We start from the raw sequence: 14,612 nt of genomic DNA, 5'->3' as shown, positions 1-14,612 counted from the left end.
ATCAAAATTTCAATCACGTATAGGTATAGCCAAATATTTATATTAATCTAACACTACTCACCTCTGGCTCCAGATACTCCCGGCTAGGCTGTGTTGTCCGCTGGATATAGCTAGGCTAGCCGACACACAACCACCGCCGATAACCAAACACAAACCAACCAACTGAGACTCACAACAACTCAACAACCTGACAAATCACTGCAGACGAACACCAACAGCCCGAAAGAACAGACAACCACACAACTTACCCCAGCGCAACACTGCCCCAACCACCACTCACAGACACCTAAACGCACTACCAACCTCACCACAACCAGACAGACACACGCACAACCACCCCAAAATCTATCAAATAATACATCAACGGACAAAACTGCTGCCAAAACCAACTTTATGCCTTACTTCTTACGACTCTCGTAACAGACCCCCGCCACCGAAAGACACAACAGACACATGCTTCCGACCGCCATTTAACCACTCCCATTTATTCTTACTATTATCATTACTCCTCCATAACCATAATCACTCGGTTCTATGACTAATTACTTATCTTACTTACAAGTTCCTTTGAATATGTAGTTAGTTCCAGTTCTTTTAAAGCTCTTCAGGAACACAGGTTTTAGTCTTGCTCATGAAAATGAATGTGTTCATACCTTAGTGTAAAAAGGGAGCAGTACTACCTGTGGGTAAAAATAAGGTGTTCATTGTTAAAAAGTACCTTCCATCAGGTTACAGTAATTTGGATGCATATTTTCTTTATAAACCATTTAGAGAAAAATATTAGCTTTATATAAATGTTACAAACACCTTAAAATTAATAAGATAACATGAAACCGTATATATTTGTAAATCATTTCGTCAAATGAAACTAATGTTACGTAGATACAGGAAATTAACAGATTACTGCTGTTTCAGTGGCATTTTTAATTAAAGACTTCACAACAGTAATTTATCAACATTTTGAATTAAAGGATATCTTCTTAACTAGAGTAATTCACTGACCTGACATTTTAAATTGAAGACATTCTTAAAACTGAAAAAACTTCTAGCAGCTGGAAAGTTCCTCTATTATTCCAACAATTATTTGGACTTTAATAGAAGAAGACTAATCTCTGTAGTGTGGCTTTTATCACAGACAAAAAATATTTCCAGAAAAAATCTTTATTTCTCACAAACAGGTATAGAGGACCTGAACAGATTATTATGGACTTTTTCTGACTGCGTAAACCACCAAAAATGGTTCAGCCCAACAGGATGTACTACGAAGCAATTTTTTAATTTCTATGCCAGGTCTCTCAGAAAGGAAAAGAAAAAATATGTAATAGAGAGCCCTCTGTGAATATTATTTTGTATGATGAATACTCCAAAACAAAAGAATTCTAATTAAATACATACAGTGCCTCAAATTCAAGCTCTTTATTGAAGGTGTCAAGACATTTCTTAAAAAGTATGACAGAAGAGGCATCTGTGCTTTGACATTTCTTTTTTCCGTCAGCATGAGAATTCCATGGGATGATAAAGGATATTCTTCTGAATAGTCGTCATTAAGATCTATACTGATTGACTTACATCAATACCAATAAATCAAACAATGATGTTGGATACTTTTTTCAGCTCTCCACAATGAATTCAGCCATGTTTACTGTACTTTTAATCTCATATAGTGGGAGACCTATGGTAATTAGTTGACTAGCGCCAAAAAATTATATTGCCTGCCACAAAATTTATTGTCTATTAAATATTCATGAACAGAACCAGGATGTGAACCTGGAACCTTAGATTTTCTTATTCTAATATTCTTGTTCTTATGAAGTGCTTGGAATTTTCTCTAAATTGTTGCTGCTGCTGTACAAGACTTCTCCAGCATTACCCACAAATATGATGTGCTGCATTCATGTAACCAACACCACTGCTAGCTAACACATCACACCTAGAGCAATATACGGTGCACCTGCAATTACTATATTATCAATAGGAAAATGTACTATACACTTACCACATTAATTACAAGATGTAAGAACACCGTGTAATTGACCAATACGTAGTTGAAAGAATGGCAAAATCCTGAACTAGTTCTAAACACACTCAATACTACTCACTTCTGTGAAAAAGCTTTGCATCACAATGCTACTACTCACTTCTGTAAAAAAAAGCTTTGTATCACAACGCTACTACTCACTTCTGTAAAAAAAAAGCTTAGCATCACAATGCTACTACTCACTTCTGTAAAAAAGCTTTGCATCACAATGCCACTACTCACTACTGTAAAAAAGCTTTGCATCACAATGCTACTACTCACTACTGTAAAAGCTTAGCATCACAATGCTACTACTCACTTCTGTAAAAAAGCTTTGCATCACAATGCCACTACTCACTACTGTAAAAAAGCTTTGCATCACAATGCTACTACTCACTACTGTAAAAAAAGCTTTGCATCACAATGCTACTACTCACTTCGAAAAAATAAAAAAAAAGCTTAGCTCACAATGCTACTATACTCACTTCTGTAAAAAAGCTTTGGCATCACAATGCCAACTACTCACTACTGCAAAAAGCTTTGCATCACAATGCTACTACTCACTTCTGTAAAAAAAAAGCTTTGCATCACAATGCTACTACTCACTTCTGTAAAAAAAGCTTTGCATCCATAACAGGTTAATACAAAGCAAAAATGCTTGTTGTCTTTTAGAGAAAAGGACATAGCATTTTCATAACAAAATGTGATATCTATCCAGGTTAAAAAATATTACAACTGAGGTATTGTATATATAGTATAAAATTACTATACTATTGTCATCATAATTATTATTATTATTATTATTATAGATTATTATTATTATTATTTTATTATTATTTTATTTTAATTTATTTATTTTATTATTCTTATTATTATTATTTATTATTATTAGTTATTATCATCATTATCATTATTATTGTTGTACTTAGGAAGCATACCCTCTCTCAAGCATACTTTATTAAAATTAATGGCTACCTCAGCAGCGTTACACTTGTAGAGATTCTTCTCTATTTTCTGAATAGCGGCTTTTTCGTGCTACTTAGACAGGCCAGTAGAGTGCCTATAGAGGTCATGATCAAATACAGAGTCAAAATTGGTGTATATATTTGAATTTTACAGATAAACTATGATACCATAGTCATCAAAGTCATTAACGATATCTCTCTCTCTCTCTCTCTCTCTCTCTCTCTCTCTCTCTCTCTCAGCAATCTTGAAGCAAGCGAGCTTTCGTCTGGAGCTGCCAGACATCCTCGGGCTGGGAAGCTGAGGGTGGACTGATCTTGGAGTGGTGTCCGTCCTCCTATATATTTGGGGTTGACAGCAGGGGGTCTGCCCCATGCTGATCTACTATTGGCTGGTGGCGGTAGGTCTTCGTTTTCATTGGTGGCTTGAGCCAGGTCTCAAGCCACTTTCTCCGCGTTGATGGTTGCGATGCTGTAGGTCCTGCAGCCGTCTCAACCTCCTGAGTGGCACGTTTACATTGATGTGCGTTTCATTAGGCTGCGGGATGTCACGGCTAATTTGATTTTCGTTGGCTGCAGGAGTATCTCGTTTGGGGGCGCTGTCTTCCGTGGAGTTGTCGTGATCGGTGGTGTCATTGTTGGTGGCGGGTCTTCTCATACTCGTAGGGAGGAGGAATTCTTCCTGTGTCGTATTTAGTGTTGGTTTTACTTGCTGGATGAGAAGCGCCTCCAGCAGGCATAATCGACGGGCATCAGGGCCTTCCCGATGATCTTCGTGTTTTGGATGATGACTTCCCGGGAGATGGCCTCTTGATGTCTGGTGCGGTGTTGGTTCTTGATAGGCCCCTCTTGGGCATGGCATGAGAGTCTCTTCGACAGGGGCATGGTAGTCATACCAACGTAGGCGCCGCTGCAACCGCGGACTGGGCATATATACTGGTACACCACATGCATCTGCTTCAGGGGGTCTCGTACCTGCGGAGAGGGGTTATTTTTCATAATAAGGACGTGCGTCCTCCGATTCTGGTAGTAAATGATCAGGTTGATATTCTTGGTGTCGTCGGTTGGGGATACATTTTCAGAAATAATTCTCTTAACTGAGTCCTCTTCTTCACGGTAATGGGAACTCATGAAGGCTTTGTAATACAGCTTGATATTATCCTGGGGGCGGGGTTACGGGCTCTCACTACCGTACCATTTCTCCAGGGCTGTACGCTTATTAATTTATTTGAATACCCATTATTCACCAGTACTTGGGAGGCGCGGTCGAGTTCCTGATGAGTGTCCTGCCAGGTCAAGCTGTGGGAGAGGCCTCTCCTGACGAAGGCCCTGATGGTCGTGCTTTTGAATCTGGCGGGGCACTCGCAGTCACTGTTGAGGCAAAGTCCTACGTTGGTCTTTGTGTAGACAAAAGTACGGAGGCCATCTTCCATCTTACTCACAAGGACGTCGAGGAAGGGGAGTCGATCGTCGGTGCTGTATTCAACTGTGTAATTCAGCACACTGTACTGATGAAATGCCTGACGGAGAGCTTCTCCCTCATTCTCAGCGCCGACTTGAACAAAGATGTTGTCGATATAACATCCATATCTGCGGGGTTGCTGCATCCTGGCGAAGACTCATTCCTCCAAGGTGCCCATGTAAAAGTTAGCGAAGAGCACCCCCAGTGGGGAGCCCATCGCTATGCCATCCTTCTGGCGGTACATCTGGCAATGGTGGGTGGAGAAAGGGGCCTTCTTTGTGCAGATATCCAGCAGCGTACGGAGTGAGGCTTCGGGTATGTTGAGGGGCGCCGTCGACTGACTCCTGTAGACACGCTCAAGGATGATGTCAATGTTTTCGTCGACAGGCACGTTTGTAAACAGGGACTCTACGTCCAGCGAGGCGATAATCCTGGTGCCTGGGGCGTCCTTGATGACTTCTAGGAATTCTACTGACAACTGCAGGCTGTACCGACTTGGAACGTAGGGGGTCAAAATTTGGTTAAGACATTTAGCCAAGGCGTACGTAGGGACAGGCGTCTGGCTGATGATCGGCCGGAGGGGGTTTCCTTGTTTATGAGTTTTTGTGTTACCGTATAGATAACCCAGGCCGTAGTCTCTTTGTATGGGCGGAAGGTGGACAGTGTTAGTCACAGCATTCACTACACTGATGACCCCGTTGGCCTCCCTCTTGATGTCGTTTGTCGGGTTTCTTGTCAGGCGCTCGAACTTGCTCTCATCGGACAAAATGGCATCCAGCTTCTCGTGGTATTCAGCAGTGTCAATCAAGACGAAGGCTGGCGTCTTGTCCACGCGTCGCACCATGATGTTCTCTTTCTCCTTCAGTTCCTTCGCCGCTTTCTTCATCTCCTTGGTGAGGATCCCGCTGGATTGTGAGCCCCTCTCCGTAAGGGCTTCAGCAAGTAGGAGGAGTTGAAGGGCGTCGGTAGTTCTCACGATGCTCTGGGCTTCGAGCTGCTTGATGGAGTCGAGGAGCAACTCGATTTCGAGTCTCTTGTCGTAAGGCCTGGGTCTCGAAATGAAGTGGAAATTAAGACCCAGCTTCAGAAAGGCTTCTTGATCGAGGGTGGGGTCGTAATCAGTAAGGTTAATATATCCTTGGGTTCATTCAGGGACGTGGAATTTGCCGCCGTTCAGGGAAATGAGTTTGCGCAGGGCACCTCTCATCCGTTGCTTCATGGGTTATCTATACGGTAACATAAAAACTCATAAACAAGGAAACCCCCTCAGCCAGATGCCTGCCCCTACGTAGGCCTTGGCTAAATGTCTTAACCAAATTTTGACCCCCTATGTCCCAAGTCAGTACAACCTGCAGTCGTCAGTAGAATTCCTAGGGACATAGAGTCCCTGTTAATGAATGTGCCTGTCGACGAAACCATTCACATCATCCTCGAGCGTGTCTACAGGAGTCAGTCGACGGCGCCCCTCAACATACCCGAAGCTTCGCTCCGTACGCTGCTGGAGATCTGCAAAAATAAGGCCCCTTTCTCCACCCACCGTTGCCAGACGTACCGCCAGAAGGATAGCGTAGCGATAGGCTCCCCACTGGGGGTACTCTTCACTAACTTTTACATGGGCACTGTGGAGGAACAAGTCTAAGCCAGGATGCAGCAACCCCGCAGATATGGGCGTTATATCGACGACATCTTTGCTCAAGTTGATGCCGAGAATGGGGTAGAAGCTCTCCGTCAGACATTTCAGTAGTGCAGCGTGCCGAATTACACGGTTGAATACAGCACCGATGATCGGCTCCCCTTCCTCGACGTCCTTGTGAGTAATATGGAAGACAGCCTCCGTACTTCTGTCTACACAAAGAAGACCAACGTAGGACTTTGCCTCAACAGTGACAGCGAGTGCCCCGCCAGATTCAAAAGCACGACCGTCAGGGCCTTTGTCAGGAGAGCCCTCTCCCACTGCTTGACCTGGCAGGACACTCATCAGGAACTCGACCGCACCTTCCAAGTACTCGTAAATAACGGGTATTCAAATAAATTGATAAGCAGAGAAGTCCGTACAGCCCTGGAGAAATGGTACGGTAGTGAGAGCCCGCAACCCAGCCCCCAGGATAATATCAAGCTGTATTACAAAGCCTTCATGAGTTCCCATTACCGTGAAGAAGAGGACTCAGTTAAGAAAATTATTTCTGAAAATGTATCCCCAACCGACGACACCAAGAATATCAACCTGATTGTTTACTACCAGAATCGGAGGACGCGTGACCTTATTATGAAAAATAACCCCTCTCCGCAGGTATGAGACCCCCTGAAGCAGACACATATGGTGTACCAGTATACATGCCCAGTCCTCAGTTGCAGCAGCGGCTACGTTGGTATGACTACCATGCACCTGTCGAAGAGACTCTCATGCCACGCCCAAGAGGGGGCTATCAAGAATCATGCCCGCACCAGACATCAAGAGGCCATCTCCCGGGAAGTCATCATCCAAAACACGAAGATCATCGGGAAGGCCCCTGATGCTCGTCGATTACGCCTGCTGGAGGCGCTTCTCATCCAGCAAGTAAAACCAACACTAAATACGACGCAGGAAGAATTTCTCCTCCCTACGAGTGTGAGAAGACCTGCCACCAACAATGACACCACCAATCACGACAACTCCATGGAAGACAACGCCCCCAAACGAGATACTCCTGCAGCCAATGAAAATCAAATTAGCCGTGACGTCCCGCAGCGTAACGAAACACCCATCAACGTAAACGCGCCGCTCAGGATGTCGAGACGGCTACAGGACCTATAGCATCGCAACCATCAACACAGAGAAAGTGGCTTGAGACCTGGCTCAAGCCACCAATGAAAACGAAGACCTACCGCCACCAGCCAATAGTAGATCAGCATGGGACAGACCCACTGCTGTCAACCCCAAATATATAGGGGGACAGACACCACTCCAAGATCAGTCCACCCTCAGCTTCCCAGCCTGAGGATGCCTGGCATCTCCAGACAAAGCCTCGCTTGCTTCAAGAAAGAGAGAGAGAGAAAGAGATATCATTAATGACTTTGATGACTATGGTATCATAGTTTATCTGTAAAATTCAAATATATACACCAATTTTGACTGTATTTGATCATGACCTCTATAGGCGCTCTACCAGCCTGTCTAAGTAGCACGGAAAAAGCCGCTATTCGGAAAATAGAGAAGAATCTCTACAAGTGTAACGCTGCTGAAGTAACTATTATTATTATTATTATTATTATTATTATTATTATTATTATTATTGATAAACTGAGTAGATGTGTTCTTTGATACACATTAATTTACCTCACTATTCTACTCTGCACATTTCACTATGATGGTGTACCTGAATTATAGATTCCTATACTAGGCCAATGTGAATACTACTAGAATATATTACACTGTTTTATAAAGAATGTGAAGAGTACAAGTGCACTTCACATGTATCAACTATATTATTAGGAAATAGCGTACATTGTGGAAAAAATTAGCAAAAAGCCTCCTCACTCTAGTTTACAGTTCCTAATCCTAACTAAAATATGTCAACACAGTATTACGCAATTACAGTAAGGAAAACAGCTTTACATACGTACTTCCTGTGCTAATACTGTACTGAACTAATTATCTAAATTTCTTCTTTGCTCTATACAATCCTTCACTTAAAGCCAATTTTTTTGGAATTTAGTAAACAATTTTCACCTGGTTACAAATATTGGACACAAGATGGCTGATAAGCACTACTTAACTGAACTGCGGTTAATCTTTTAATAAAACCTATGAGGGAAGAATAATAACATGGGAGTGGGCATCCTGCTAAATTAAATTTTGATCAACATGTTAAATAGGATTGATCAGCAGACAGTGCAAGTAGAGGGAGTGCAGTTACTAAGGTTCCACACGAGTTTGAGTGCCAAGGTCACAGCCACTTTAAAATCAGGGTGATATACTTGGAAATATTCAGTTTATAAAACAAGAAATTAACAAGTGAATTTGTAGTTTAGACAAGAGCAAAAATACATTCTAATCTTGGTATGCAAAACAACCCAGTGGACTATTGTCATTTCATATTTTCTATATATTTTTCTTTTTTTAACGATAAATTTTCCTATTAAATACTAAAAAAAAATGACAGTAGTCTCTTAGTCAAAAACAAGAAATGCATGCTTGCCAAGCCAGTTGACTCTTAGTTAAAAAAAAAAATACACGCATGCCAAATGCCAAGCTGCCTTTATTTTTTTTAATACTAAATTGGTTACAATACCGTACACAGAATTTCTAGCATTAGCTCCGGGCAAATACAGAACTCTGATCAGAGAGAATTATTGATTCATGCTCATTCATGCTATCATTATGGAAGGAGGCAGACATCAATGGTGTGTAAAGTTATGTACATCCCCTACAGTGCAACCCCAAAAAACTACAAAATTAAAAAATAAAAAGTCTATTTTATATTTAGTAACGTGTTATGGTTTCGTAAATACTAGATCAAAGCTATTATCAAAGCCAGACCATTTCCTCACACCAGATTGCTGGACCTCGGGTAAGTCTGGCTACTTCTAAACAAAGCAGTGCCGGTCTTCACAAGGAGTTTACTAATTTGTACTAATGAAAAGCCTTTATTTAAGATCTTCATCATATTATTTGAGTGAATTTTAAACAATGTTTATTCTTTAGAGCAAGCATAACCCATAGTTAAGTTCTAATCCTGTAGTTGGCTATTATGGCCTAGTGGAAGATATCAAATTTCATATTGTAATACATTATTAAAGATGTATCTTGACATTTATACTGTACAGTAATCTAGCAAATTAATCTAGTTCCTTAATACTGTTAAACTCTTGACATGACCTTGTTTTAAAAATTAAACTAATATATGTAAACCTAAAATTACATGCTCTATACTTGCCCTTAAAAGAACTCCGAGTTGCATATGAGCCGGATCATTTTTTTTTATTGCTATGCATATTCTTGAGGTGTGTCAGCTTTGAGAAGTTTTTTTTCAAATTTGCCTGAAAGTTATCAAAAACGAACTACAGTTTTTGACTTGGCCAAGCTACTGAACCAATAATTTTTAATTTTTATATGTTCAATTAAAAGAATATCTTTTTAAGTTTTAAAATTTGTCCCCTTTCAGTATACTGCCTACAAAAAATATACTGAATAAATTTGGGGCATAAGAGAACAAAATTACGTAAGGCTTCACTTACTTTGAATATTTGTACAAGAATGGATGGTCAAGTTGGGAAGAAAGTAACAGCTCATGTTGACTATAGTCACAAGTGATATCTTCCTGTGCCTGAACATAAGGCATGTTTTTTTCCCCATTACAAAACAAGCTTGAAAAAGAAAAGCTAAAAAAGTACGATAGATATATATATATATATATATATATATATATATATATATATATATATATATATAGATATTATAATTATATATATGTATATTGGTCATAAATTTAGTTACATGAGGATGCATTTGAGAAAGGTGTAGCATACATGAGCAATCATATGTGACATGACTGAAAATGAATCTTGACAATTGAGAATTACTATGCATAAAAATTTTGCTAGCGTAATATATCAAGATCCGATATTCTTATTGTACCAGTCTAGATTTATTTGGTGTTGCATGATTTTCAAAGTGCCTATCTACAATATTTAAAGACAGGATGACAATAATGATAGGTATTTGTAATGAAAGATTTTAGGAACCTTAGAAAATAAGTATGTATGTATGTGCATATTCTAAAAGGAATGAGTAAAACCCGCCTTATTTTGACCAAGAAAACATAAAAAAATAGTAGATTTTATACAGAACTTGTCTCATCCTGCAACATTTTCACATGCATTTATTTAACTTGACTTCTTTGTGTGTGTCTGTCAGTCTGTTTGGGTAAAAACTTGTAGCTCAATATTTTTCCACTTCTTTCATCAGATGGACATGAAATTTTACATGGTTACTCAATCCCGGTGACAATACAACTTGATATGGTCAGTAGGTCAGCAGTGACCTCTCCCTTTATCTCAGGATTTGTATGAAGTGAATAACTTCGGATTTTTTATACCTTCTTTGGCTCAACAGATCACATTCAATTTCGTTAGCTACAATCATTAAATCTGTTACAAATATTAAAACTAAAAATTATAAAATAGAAAAATTTTAACACTATTTAAATACACTGAAAAGTAAAAAATAGTATTTTGAGGCACAAGGATTTTCTTACAATTAATCATATCCACAAAATGAAAGCATATGAGCTCCAAGCATGGAAGGAAGCACTACAAGAAATAAATGCTTATTTCTTGTAGCATTTCCTTCCATGTTTGGCACCCCACTTTCATTTTTGCAGACATGATTGTTAGAAAATCCTGGTGTCTCAAAATATTAATTATTCTTTAACTTTTTAGTGAACTTTAATAAGTGTTTTTTAATATTTTTTAAAACTTTTTACACTGTTCTCATGAAAACTGGCCACCCTAACCCATTCAGCAATCATTCTTTCTGCTCTTCCTTCAACTAATGCACAAATGCTTCCTTCAACTAATGCACAAATGCTGGAAACTCAACTCCATACACTTACAACACTTGCATTCTCATAGCTTCTGACAATCAGAATGGGTTCTACTTCTGTTTTTAATGTTTATTTTTCCAAAACTATGAACACGGTCTGTAAACTGGCCTTGTTTTATGTTTCTTGTGTGATCACTATTATGCACAGTTCGTGTTGCTTTGCCTACCATGCTTTCTATCAGTTCTCCTAGTCCATTCTCTTTACACACACACCCTTCAAAACTTCTCATGTCCTACACATTTATATATGGAAAATACTCTTGCATTCCCATTGATAATGTGTAGAAGTTGGTCAACCATCTTGAAGAGTCCTTTTAGCACTCACAATTGTAGAAAAACACAGCGTCTCCTTTTGTGCTTCCATAAAATCTAACCCTAACTCTAATTGATACAGGTTAGCTGCTACTTGAGGGAAGAATACCAAATAAATTTTTCTGTCACATAGCAGTTCCTATGTCACATTTAAGTAACTATGCCCATCCTATCAGTCATTTCCATTTTTAATGACCACCTCAAACATACATTTCAAATGAAAGTTACGTATACCATTTTTTATGCTTTGGGCCATTATGCCCCTAATTATTTTAAAGGTATTACCTCCATATCATTTTGATAGATGACCTTAAAATAAAATACAACAGCCAGGCAGAGTGAAAGCACTTTTAGCAATTATTCACAGGCACTATTTCCAAACCTTTTTTTGTAAATGTACAGTAGTTTATGTTGCTCTAGGTTCTTGCCTCAAGTTATCTCCTTTTGTAGCAGAATACTTGTTACTGAAGCAATTATTAACATGGCAAAAATATAGTTAGAATAAAGGTCATTGTTCTGGAAACTGCTACTTAAGACACCTGAGGGAAGAATCAGTAATTATGCTTGTTGCTTGTAGCGTTGACTGAAATTTTGTTGCAGCACCCTACGCACCGCCTGCTGGAGGTACCTTCACCCCAGCGGCAGCACAACCCCAGCAGTTGTCAAGAAGTGTTCCATACGCCACCCCACACGCCGCCTACCCCACAAAACCACCCAATAAGAAACAACCATTTCAGCCAGGCTCACAACGATCGCCCACTCACAACGACGCGTTATCCGCCCACTAGAGAATCCCGTTCTCCCTTATGGTCCAATACAAACTACTCTACCCAGAATGGGCATTTGGGCAAACGGGGTCAACCATGGACGTGACCCCGTGGTAGTTATGACTTGTTTTCCTGTGATTTAAGGTGGCTCATTATCCGTAGTTACACAAAGGCTCCAATAACATCTAGTCTGATAGTCAAATGTATGTCTGTGAAATTTGTTATCGTGTCTTTTAAAAAGGCAAAGAAACAATCATGAATAAAGTGTCAATCTTTTCAGGGCATCCGCTAAACCTATTTGGACTAGCTGCTCAAGGATCGCATAGAAGTTAAAAAACATTGCTTGTTTGTAAACTTAGTATTCCTCAGAACTATGGAATAAACACTCAAAGGTGGCAGAAACTCTGAGAGCAACTACTCTGCAGAACTTGAGTGATGAACTAATATTCTTAAAGAAAGCATGAAAATAAGTGTAATTAACCTACAAGCAAGTGTAAAATACAGTGCTTAGCTATTTAAAAATTTACAGTTCTTGAAAATTGAATGCAACACTGATGTTACATTGTGATATTGCATTTGATAAACTTAAGAGGACTGTAAAGTGAGAATAACGTGCCAGGATTATATCAAATCCCTTCTGTATGACGTTCTTGGTGACGAGTTGATTCCTATTCCTTCTGTTTCTTAAAATGTTTGTTGTAAATTTTAGGTCCCATTGCAATAATGAATTATGTTTCTATATTCCGGTTTACTAATATGGTGAGCCAAACAATTTATACTGCATTCTTAGGAAGAATTTATCTTTTAATTGTATATTAGAAAGCAAAATATGCATATAGCATTGTTAGTACAATTAGTGCCACAAGATCTGACATCTGTGTAATGTGATTAAATAAATACCAGTAAGTGGACTGTTGTTTGTCTTATGTTATGGTTCGTATGCTAGGGAATAAACATCTTAGCATCCTGACTTCCACTGTAATCAAGAGAAAATTGTTAAAAGTGAACTTAGCCTTGTATTCAAACTAACATGTGAACTGCATTTTAATGAACATTCTTCTGATCGCAAATATATTTCATGTTATATTCTTTGATTAAAAGTGGACTCAGCCCTGTATTGCAACACCTGCAAGTCAATTGCTTTTTAAATATCACTTCAGATTAGAAAATGTCTTATTTGATCATTTTAGTGGAAAACCATAAATACAGATTGGCATACAGTGCTTCATAAGAATTTGTCATGGGAATAATTGTACAGGGTTAAATTATTCACAACTAAACCACTGAAATATGTCTCATTCTGTATATAGAAAACAAATTAAAAGTTTCCCAAGTCCCACAAATAGGTTTTGAAAAAATTCAACATATAGTATTGGTACCTACAGTACAAAATTTAGTAAATAGTACTGTACAAAATATGGCTCAAATGTGTAACAAAACAATAGAGTTGTCTCATGGAAAATTATTGTATGTACACACATTTCACATTTGACACATTATGTACTGTAATTTATATAATCTTTTACAATTTTTTTTCTTTTTTTGTATGTTGCACGACTCTCAATCACTTCAGCAAACTGAAGTATATCATGGCAATATTCCTATTATCTCTCAAGTATGGTAAAATTAAGTTACCAATTTTTTGTGTAATAATGTTTTGGAAACTTTGCCAGCTCAGAATGCAGATCTTTACTATCACAGTAACATTCAAACAAAAAACCAACCCCCCCCCCCCCCAAAAAAAAAAAAACCCCCCGAAAAAAAGCTCCCCCCCCAAAAAAAAAAAAACTTTATCAAGCATAAAACTTAAAATCAAACATGTCAAGTGAGCCTTATATGAACAAATAAAACTGACAATACTACATACTACTTGATTTACATACAAGTCCATTCAGTTTAATAATTCTCCATAATGAATGGTAAACCAATTCCTGTAAAAACACTTAGGAAAAATGTACAGAGAACTGTACTCAAAATTTTAATGAAAATAAAAAAATACAAACTCTCCTAATTTACAGACAAAAGTCACGTTAGCAGCTTTTGGAACTTTAATTCTTTCTAGTACGAATACCCGTAAAATTTTTATCTCATGTTCATTTTTGTCAGGTCTTGTGGACTCGAGTGTAGAAAATCAGTTACACAGTAGCTCAAGGGTTTTGTAAGGACACTATGCAATTAATTCATGTAATGCTTTTAGAATTTTTAGCTTCTATCTTTTTAGATCTGTCTTTATCTAGATTATCATAAGCAAGAGGGTTTTACATGAGAGGGGTTTAATGTAACAGTTATATATATCAAAATAATTTACATATCATTTACGATGAAGTTTTTGCTAATGTCATTTGTGATTATGTACTATGTCTTCTCAGCTACTTTTCTATTCTACTGGGTCTCCTGTCCTTTGTATTTGTCTAAAAAAAAAATTTTCAATTAACAAATTTAATTTGCTTAAAATTAACCTCGACTGATATTGTTCCATTACAAATCTGTACCAAACTTGGGACAGAAA

The 14,612-nt window shown here is 38.5% G+C and overlaps 1 protein-coding gene and 1 long non-coding RNA gene across 9 annotated transcripts in view; one reads left to right on the top strand and one right to left on the bottom strand.

Annotated features, from left to right (window-relative positions):
* The window catches only part of LOC135222880 (slowpoke-binding protein-like), a 232,133-nt gene extending 218,324 nt beyond the window's left edge, over positions 1-13,809 (top strand). For 6 of the 8 annotated variants that reach the window (XM_064261243.1, XM_064261240.1, XM_064261246.1 and 3 more), the window contains one exon: positions 11,937-13,809. In XM_064261243.1, the coding sequence (XP_064117313.1) occupies positions 11,937-12,209 (273 nt within the window). In that variant the 3' untranslated portion in view covers positions 12,210-13,809. The remainder of the gene's footprint in view (positions 1-11,936) is intronic. The other 2 variants (XM_064261241.1, XM_064261248.1) reach the window with 2 other exon arrangements.
* LOC135222882 (uncharacterized) overlaps positions 1-14,612 on the bottom strand; it is a 72,305-nt gene that overhangs the window by 7,626 nt on the left and 50,067 nt on the right. The window contains exon 2 of the long non-coding RNA XR_010316371.1: positions 560-680. This is a non-coding gene — a long non-coding RNA (uncharacterized LOC135222882). The remainder of the gene's footprint in view (positions 1-559; positions 681-14,612) is intronic.

This window comes from Macrobrachium nipponense, chromosome 8, assembly GCF_015104395.2.
Source record: "Macrobrachium nipponense isolate FS-2020 chromosome 8, ASM1510439v2, whole genome shotgun sequence".
NCBI lineage: Eukaryota > Metazoa > Arthropoda > Malacostraca > Decapoda > Palaemonidae > Macrobrachium > Macrobrachium nipponense.
The sequence above is the reverse complement of the archived record's forward strand: the minus strand, read 5'-3'. Positions and strand labels throughout refer to the sequence as shown.